At 39.2% G+C, this 9,377-nt stretch overlaps 1 protein-coding gene across 4 annotated transcripts; it reads right to left on the bottom strand.

The window, feature by feature from the left end:
- Positions 1-1,949: 1,949 nt before the first annotated feature.
- LOC117495101 (afadin- and alpha-actinin-binding protein-like) lies at positions 1,950-8,651 on the bottom strand. Of its 4 annotated transcripts, none has more exons than XM_034146171.1 (14): positions 8,503-8,651; positions 6,671-6,786; positions 6,113-6,264; positions 5,761-5,964; positions 5,511-5,621; positions 5,272-5,407; positions 5,072-5,147; positions 4,641-4,821; positions 4,228-4,375; positions 3,764-3,900; positions 3,500-3,670; positions 3,236-3,353; positions 2,801-2,948; positions 1,950-2,707 (listed from the first exon to the last, which is right to left on the bottom strand). In XM_034146171.1, exons 2-14 carry the CDS (start codon positions 6,687-6,689, stop codon positions 2,560-2,562), a joined length of 1,749 nt encoding a protein of 582 aa, XP_034002062.1. In that variant the 5' UTR covers positions 6,690-6,786; positions 8,503-8,651; the 3' UTR covers positions 1,950-2,559. The 4 variants fall into 4 exon arrangements, with proteins under 4 accessions (XP_034002062.1, XP_034002059.1, XP_034002061.1 ...); XM_034146168.1 differs by having other exon boundaries at positions 3,500-3,673; positions 8,503-8,649; XM_034146170.1 differs by having other exon boundaries at positions 3,500-3,673; positions 6,113-6,261; positions 8,503-8,649.
- Positions 8,652-9,377: the final 726 nt, after the last annotated feature.

Here is a 9,377-nt window from a genome sequence, read left to right as displayed (position 1 = left end):
TATGGAGCAGGAGCAGGACTAAGAGCAGGAAAAGCAGAGAGAGGCTGGCATTCAGAGCCTGTGGAGCAGCGACCAGGACAGGAACCTGTGAGCTCACTAGTGTAAATATCATGGAGCCCAAAGGTGGAGCAGGGAAGAGCTGCAACACCACCTGTGGACCTGAGGTTGGAGCAGGGAACAGCTACATCTCCACCTGAGGGCCAGAGGGTGGAGCAGGGAACAGCTACATCTCCACCTGAGGGCCAGAGGGTGGAGCAGGGAACAGCTACATCTCCACCTGAGGGCCAGAGGGTGGAGCAGGGAACAGCTACATCACCAAAACGACGGTTGTAAAAATAGGTTTTATGACTGTAAACGGGAAAAAAGAAACATGTAGTGTTGTTACTTACTCTGAATACCTCTGATACGCCTCGCGACTTGTCCACTGTCAACCAAAAGCGTGAGGGGGGCGGGTTCGGGGAGAAGCCGTGCCGTGAGTGGCTCTGTCCATTGTGATGCCGTGACGTGATTGGCTCCGTCCATTGTGAACTCGCGTCGTGATTGGTTTAGGTCCAATCTCACAATGGACAGCGAGTATCATGATTGGGTGATAGATTGGAGCTTGAGCAGATGGTCCTGCGCCAACTAGGGCTGGGAGCTGTAGGGTCGCCGGTTCAAGTCCCCGACCAGACCTAAAATATGGAGTGTGGACTGCTACTTGGAGAGGTCCCAGTTCACCTCCTGCCCTGCCGTGGTGCCCTTGAGCAAGGCACCGGACACCCCCCTTCCCCCCTCACTCCCATTGCTCCCCGGGCGCTGTACAATAGCTGCCCACTGCTCCTAGTACTAGACTCCTGGTACTAGGATGTGTTAAATGCAGATGCCAAATTTCACTGTGTGTGCTGTGTGCTCTGCATGTGTGACCATTAAAGAGGGTTTCATCCCTCCCAATTCTATTCTATAAGACAGCAGCTCTTCTTCTGCAGGCTGTGGAGGTTCAACAAGGACTCCAGGATACTCTGTAACTTCCTCACTGGCTGCATTATTTTAATATCAAGTCGTTGCATATCCACTGTGTATAGTATTTCATTTTTTTACATTTTGTTTTATCCAATTATTTTTACCTCTAGATAGTTTACTTAATGCATTTTACTTGCACCATTTCCTCACTTTTCATTGCCAACAACAAAGCTGTAGCTATTCTGCAAATGACAACAAAGCCTTCGAATCTTGCATAATGTGAGGGAGTAGCCTACTTGAAACTGGTACACTTTTTTATTATACAAATAATGAACATTTTAAACTTTGATAACCACTGCAGGAACACTCGACAGACAATTGACAAAAGGAAACAAGTTACAATAAACAAACAAAAAGCATCTATGCTATGACAACATTTAAACTGCTTGCTGTTGAAGGCATTTAGGGTAAATATGTTGGCTAACCATTAGCTGACTCGCACACCAATTAGCTTGTGTTGCTCACGTTAGCCCAACCAGCGCTTCTATTTCTTAGCATTTCGGAGGTAGAGCTCTTTCAACCCCCTTACCACCACTGTATTACCGACACCTCATCGGACCCTCATTAATTAATTGTATGACGTATTTTGAATGTAAAACGCCGAATAACGAGGAAAGGAGACAAGTATTGCACCACTTACCTCTTAATGGTCCTGTTGAATGGCTGGTTAACTGTGTTTACCCCTCTGAATACATGCATGGTTTACCCCAATGCCTCCACTGTTGTAAGTTTAAGGCCACCAATAATTGGCTTGGTAGAGGTGAACCAGTTTTTTGTATTCCATAGAGACAAATACATGTAAAACCACAAGAAAATCGTGTTTGAATGATATATAATAAGGACTTTAAGAATATAAGATTGTCGAGAGAATAACTCATCTCACATTAGGATAGTAGGAATTGTTCACATCTGTTAATGTTAGGCCAAACGAAATAAAAACACAAGTTGAATTCAATTGTGAGAATAATTTATATTGTCCTATAAGATTCCTGATGTCAATATAATGCATTTAGTTATTTATCTGAAGTTTACCACATTTCTATATCAAACTATAGAAAAATACTTCTTATTGCGTTCAGTAAAAGAGCAACATTAACTCTAAATTCTAAAAAATTGTGCCAGGTAATAAGTTAAACATGATAAGAACAAATATTTCAAAGTTGTGGGAGCAACATGTAGGTTAGTTAAGGTGCAACAGCAACCATTAACATAGACCAAGCAAATCACAATACAGGGACAAATTATGTTTTGGAAAATAATACTTGTCTCAGACTTAGATCCTAGATATAACAGCCAAACAATAAATAAATAAATACATATGTCACAAATGTAAAAAACAACAACTTCAAAATAGTCAGAATAGTCAAAAATCAGTCACACTGAACACCAGCAGCTAATCAGAACTCTTGTTTGGCTACAACCATTAACGGCTATTTTTCAGATATTGTTCCTTTTTACCGTCTTTCTTCAAGTGTTTGGCCTTACAGTTCAGGTTTATTTTTAAAATACCACAAACTAACCACAATCAATGGACATGAACAATATTCAAAGTGTCTGGCTTCATATAGAGCTGGTCTTTTCCTTTGGGAGTGAATGGCTGCACTGGTCTTCACTGTCGTTCCACTGTTTGCACTGAACTGGGATATTTCCATTAAAAGAGATTTGTGATTCTTCAACGTGCTCGACCTTTCTCTTTGGTTTGGTTGATCTAGAAATAAAAACATGTTAGTTAGGGAGACACAGTAGCTGCATTAATGTAGATACATTATGCAATAATAATGTACAAATTAAGACAGTGTACCTGTTGTCTGGCATAAGGCAAAGTGTCCGATGCAAGTCGTCTGTTGGTGGGGGTGTGAGTTGGACACATCTGGGTATGGGGGAGGTTGTGCCAGACCTGCATTTGATTTGCTTTTCTGGATCTGTCTCTGCACTCGCCTCTGTTTTAGCTGCAAAGATAGGATGAACCTTATTAATCACTGTCAGAGAAGTCCCTTATTGATAGTTATTTTTAAAAAATAGAAGAAAAAAAAATAGAAGTGATTTAGTTGATTACATTTGCATTATAGTTGTGGTATAAATAAATGAAATGGGCACATTGTTGAATTGACTGATAAACTATACACTATCCTAAATAATATCTTTAAATTCAGTTTTATAATTACAATTAACAGTCAACTTGAAAATGCTAATATCAAATTGGAAAAGGATTAGAAAAGACTGACAAATCCCTCACAAATTAAAAAGGCACTCTTAGATTTTGACATCTGGGGTTTCTTTGAGTCAGCAAATGGACTCAAGCTTAAAAACTGGTGTTTGAGCCACAGTGCCCGGTCGTCCTCAAAGTCCTTTCTCTGCAAAGTAAATCAGATACAAATCACTTCAAAGACACATATTACATTTAAAAACGAGCACAGATATAAACCAGTCATTATTCAAATGTGCTGTGTTTCCAAAATGTCAGACCAATTTTTGGGGAAAATATAATGTTTTTCATTACCTCATGGCTAAGTCTTATAGCTGCTTCAGTGAAGTTCCTCCTTTCTCTCTCAAATATATTTCTTTGTTCCTCAAGGGTCTTCCACTCCTCTCTGAAGCGCTCTTTCTCCTGCAGCATGAAGCAGTCGCTCAGCAGGGAGGCCGTCTCATCGTCACACGGAGAGCTCAACTGCTGCTGCAAGAATAAAAACGCACTCTTAGCCAGAATTTATAAACTCACCAGAGATCTTAATGTCTAAAATGTCATGGCAAATGTCAGTTTTACCTGCAGGAGATGCTGTTGTGTTTGAATTAAGTCTTTGCCCTGCTGGATCTCCAGCTTCAGTCTGTCCATCTCGTCCTCATGAGTCTCTCGGGCAACAGCATCAGAGTTTGTGTTCTCGCCCATCTGAGCTAAAGATGCTAAATAAACAACCCAGGAAATATAATTAAGTTTACATCCATTTTCTATGTATTGTTTTTAAAGGACAGGAAGCAAGGATCTTGACTGTAATGCCATTGGAAAATCCATGTAATTGTGTTGCTTTCATACAAATTCATATTCTTTGGCTTCATTATAAAATGTCAGCATGCTTCTGTAGCTATGTCAGTTTATCTTAGGTTGAACAAGGTTTCTACAAACACTATCTTTCAGAAGAATCCAAATTATCTGGAATCCTTACATGATACAAAGTTAAATTCCTTCATGTATCAGGGTCAAACAGGGAAAGTATGCTGCATGAACACTACCTTGGCTGTCCAATCTTTCAACGTGGCTCTTAAGTCTCCTCCACTGGAGGCGAATACTGTTGGTCAGCTTTTCCCGGGCTTGATCACAGTATAGCTCTACACTTTCTTTACTGGAATCAAACACATCCTCTTCCTCCTCTGCATCAACCTGTAATGTAATGATTTATTATTATTATTATTATTATTTAGTTTGCCTTGTTGTTGATGTAGAATAGATATGTTTCAAACACTTGATTTAATACCTTTGTAAATTAAGAATGTAGAGTCTGCATTAGGTTTTGTATGGTGTTGTTGTACTGTACCGTGCAATAGGTTATTGAATAACCTATATTCTATTGTATTTTTTTAATATTCAGTGATGCATAAATTATATATTATTATTATTATTATTATTATGAAAAACAACCTCCTACCTGTTTGCCGGCATCTTGATGTTTGTCCCCTCTCAGAGCTGTTTTTCTTGAACTCAGAATGGACACCATGTCTTTTTTCATTTGCTGCAACACTTTCTTCAACTCTGCATTTTCCAGCAGCAGCTCCCTTTGTCGGGTGTCATAGTTGCTCAGCAGAGTCTTATACATCTCCCCCTCATGCCTTGGGAGGACGAAGATAATCATCTGTGTTCATTTGTCTGTTCCAATTTCATATACATAACACATCTACAGGGAAAATCACTTAAAACTACCATGACATTCAGCCACCCTGTTAGAAGCCTTTGGTCCTAGAATAAATCTGTCACACATTTCTTTCTTCACATTTTTACGCATGCAAATATGTCTTTAGAGACTAGGTTAATAGAAAATGTAAAATGACTGGACAACAAAGTCAGTAGAAGAGAACCTACTTGGCTTCTGTCTTTACAGTTTTCCAAAGGCTTCTCTTCCCATCAGCTCTTCCAATGCTGTTTAATACATCAATGGCTGGAAGCAAAAAGGGAAAAGAAAGCTAAATCAAAAAGTGCATGTGCATTTTAATCTTGTATATAAAAATGATGTTTGATTTTAAAATGTTAAAGGTTGGGGCTGAGCATGTTGTCTCTTATACCTTGTTTCTTCTCCTTTTTGTCAGCCAGAAGTTGATTCAAGCGCTCCTTCAGTTTGTTGAATTCTCTCTCCTTCCTTTTCATCTCATGGTTGTACTGGCTGGCTCGGCTTGCAATTATGCTTTGAAGTTTTTGCACCTGACAGGATGAAATAAAAACAAATGTTTATCAACCTCAGCCACACAAACCTGCTTTTGAATTCACTCAACATTGTCTAAGGCAGTAAGTCTAATAAAAGTACCTCTTCTTTTTCAGTTTTTAGGCTGTTTTGCAAAGTCTTCACTTTCAGCTGCAGCTGCCGTTCTCTCTCAAGGAGTCCTGTGTTTTCTCTTTTGGACAGTTCGAGCTGCTCCTATTGTACCAGAACAACATAGACATTTATATAAGAGCTATTATTCAATGTTGATAAGAAAATATTGACATGCTTAGTTTTAGTTAAACATTTGTCTTGTTATCTATATTTGTATTTGGACAAAAATATTTAATTGTACCTTTAGATGGGTGCTGGATAGCTGCAAGAAGTCCACATTACTGCTGGTCTTAAGCTGCTCCACCTCCATGTTTCCCAAGGTCCGGAGGCCCCTGTGGTGCAACTGAATCAGGTCATACATGCAGTTTAGCACAGGGACGACCTTCATCTCTGAGCTACCGCTCGCCTCCGTCCAAAGTGGTGGGAGGCCAAGAGACGACACCTCCTGTATAAGGGGGAATAAAGGAAGAAAAGGATGTGGAGGACAATCAACACGTCAAGTCAAGATCACTGCAGTCATGTTGTACGAGCCTTTAACTACAATCATGTACGTATCAATAACTCAAAGAATTTGAGAACTTGATGTTACTTACCTGATTGATGTGAGATAGACATTCCTGCACATTGTGCTCGGTGCAGAAATCACTGAGCATGTAGTTTCTGTGCAGTGGCAGCGATGATTGGCTAAACTGTCTCAAGAGAGATGGTCTACATTCAGCGGAGCTGCTGCGAATGTCCTTGACTTCTGGCAGAAGAAAATAGTCACAGTATGGCTTTCTGCTAATGTAACAAGAAAAGAGAACCCCTTCATACACATAATAACAACTGAGATTAGTTTTGCAACAAAAACTAAGAGTAATCTTCACTGTTCATGTGTGGGTTTTAGTTCAACCTGTTCCCAACTCACTAGATTTGATACACAAGATAGAGAAAGTATAATGTAACCTGTACAATCCTCGTAATGGCAGAACACTGCAGTACTGTACTTCAGTTAATCTAACTGAAGATGCTGACACAGTCACATTACAAAAATAATAGGTCCATTGTGAGACATGTAAAGGTGATAATAAATACTATGGAGTACAATAGCATTTGTCTCATTTGCAGAGTGTCATTCACAGATCTAAAAATATGTCAATATCTATACTCACCCGAGGAGGACTCTGGCATTGTTGCAGTGCAGCCTTCGAGCTACGTGTTTGGATCGTCTACCACATGTGCAAGCTGACAATGCCTGGCATAAAATCCACCTATGCAGTCAGTGCTCCTGAAATAGAGAGTCAGATTAGCAGTGCTCATTCAACACAGTCTGGATTACAAAGTAATGGAAGTGAACTAGTAGTGATGACGGGTGGAAACACGCAGCAACCTTGATGAGAGAGTGTAGGCATAGCAGATTCATGCGAGCTAATTCTTCTATCTATCATAAGCAATGGTGATTGCATAGTGTACTGACAGCCATCCAATGTTGTTATTTTTAAATCAAAATGTTTAAATTCTTCTTTATAGAATGTCTTTGACAAAGCTCATTATGATGATGACATCGCTGTATTACACTGTTGTCATTGCAGGAATATTTAACAGGTTACAGCCTTGGACCAGGCTGGCATCTTATCTCAATGCTCTTATAGTCAGCTGATCAGACTAATCCCAGACACACACAGTATGTGGAGTTGTCTAGAAACCACACAATAAGAAACATTTTTATTCCTGTATGATCAATGCCTATGTGCTCCAGAAATAGACATGTAGCTATCACTCACAATTAGTATTATATATACACTTTACAGTATGACTTGATCCTTTGATATCAAAGGATACTATCAAATACTGAGCAGAAACTAAGTTTAGAAATATATAACTTGTTTTATGAAGAACATTTTGTAAATGTTTTATATATTTCATTTACAAAAAGGCTATGAGTCAGCTTTATCTCAGGAGATCTACCCTTTGGTTTAGGTGATACTTAATCAGCATGGAGAGACAGATGGCAAGCCTACAGTCAAAGGGCTTAACAGGCCTATGCTGCTTAGACTGACTACTCAACAAGTGTTAACCCTTAGATCATTAGTTAAACTTCTTTCCAGTATAACATTTCCAAAGGTTTGTGGTCCTTATGGGCCATGTATGATATGCTTTTATTTGTATGTGCATTTTAGACGATAATGGCACTTTGTAAAGTTGCACACAACAGTTCACTTGCATTCTCTTTTGGTACACAATATAAAACAAGAACCATGTTTTTAGTTGAGTACTGTAGATGAGTTGAGGAGTACAGTGTGCAGATGCTGGTTTGTAGTCTGGTAGTGTCTTGTACATGCAGGGTGACCAGGCTGTTTCTTGTGTATTGTCTATTAATCATGATACCTTCATTAAAGTAAGACTTATGGCATGGCCATGTATTAGACTGCATTGATTTTTTGTTCGGTGTACTTTATAAACCGGCATTTATTTAAGTATCCTACGTTTGTAAAGTGTCACACATTTGTACTCAAATCAACATTTCATGGTTTGGGCAGGCCAGAAAAGGCTGTAAAAACACTCATCAGAGAGAATAAACTAAGTCATCCTACCTTACTTTTAACAGTTAAGTTTGCAAAAACAAATGCTATTTTTGTCACATTATTTAAGTAAAATATTTCCTGGAAGCTAAAAACAAAACACAGGAATAGCCTTGTAAGTAAGTATATGTAAGTAAGTCTGTTTTGTTAATGTCGTTAATGACAATGTGTAACCTTAATGCATGATCAGCACACCGTTCACTCAACAGATCATGTTTTGGTTTAAAGCAAAATAAAGCAAAACAAACATTAAACTGCTCCTTTACAGTACACAGCAGTCTGTCAACGTTAACTACCATCTGAGTGACACGAAAACAACCTGACATTGAAACCAAGTCTCAGCAAAACAAGTTGACTAGTTACAAAAGTAGATGTTCAAAATGTTAATAAGAAGAGAATACAATAATGTGTCGATTACATACTTAACGTTGCAGTTTTAAGCGTTTCCCCCAAATGTCTGCTCCTAGATTCCCGATCCAGCAGCTCCTGAAGCCATGTCGGTCCGAATAACAGACAGTCCACTCCAGTGTACGCAAACCAAACAGCACGCTAATTGGCTGGTTCGTTGTCTAGCAACGGTACACGGCTCAATATGATTGGCTCTTGGCTGTATAGAGAGGCGAAGTCCCGCCCATCTACTTCCGACCCATGGGACCTTATTTCTGAAAAATTATGTATTGAAGTCAATGGAGAGAGAAAACTTATCTTTCGATCCCGTTTGAATTGTGCCACGAATTACACATATGATGTTTGTCAATTTTAAAAAATAATTTCCATGTAAAAAAAGTCACAGTTTGTCGTAAAACTGTTGAAATATAAGACTATGAAAAATACGCAACTAGAAAGACTACAAATCCCAGAATCCCGGTCCCGCATGCTGGCTCTTACGGAACCGACTAACTCCCCTTTTGTGTATGTACAGCTCTCAACATGCCCAGACTTGTAGTGATTTTCACCTCTTTTAATACTTTCCGCCTCATTCTGAAAGAAAGAAGTGAAATGTGCCAACGTGACGGCCATCTTGGTGTGTGGTGCGAGACGGGAGATGTAGTTCATTGAGCGGTTTCACACAAAAAAAGTGTTACTTCACAGTTTTAGAACACATTTTTATTTTTTTAACTTGCAAAATTATCTTTTAAATTGACAAACAACATATGTGTAATTCGTGGCACAATTCAAACGGGATCGAAAGATGACTTTTCTCTCTCCATTGACTTTAATACATACTTTTTCCGAAATAAGGTCCCATGGAGGTCCACCGGAACGGGAGGGACTTCGCCTCTCTATAAGGTATTTC

This window comes from Trematomus bernacchii, unplaced genomic scaffold (genome assembly GCF_902827165.1).
Source record: "Trematomus bernacchii unplaced genomic scaffold, fTreBer1.1, whole genome shotgun sequence".
Lineage (NCBI taxonomy): Eukaryota > Metazoa > Chordata > Actinopteri > Perciformes > Nototheniidae > Trematomus > Trematomus bernacchii.
This window is presented reverse-complemented; position numbering and strand designations above follow the sequence as displayed.

What these genes read in the sequence shown, in the direction of transcription:
- LOC117495101 (XM_034146168.1), bottom strand. An exon ending in ACTGTAAAGACAGAAGCCAA is followed by an intron (nt 4,822 to 5,071) that starts GTAGGTTCTCTT and finishes CGTCCTCCCAAG; the next exon opens with GCATGAGGGGGAGATGTATA. An exon ending in TGCCTTATGCCAGACAACAG is followed by an intron (nt 2,708 to 2,800) that starts GTACACTGTCTT and finishes TTTTATTTCTAG; the next exon opens with ATCAACCAAACCAAAGAGAA.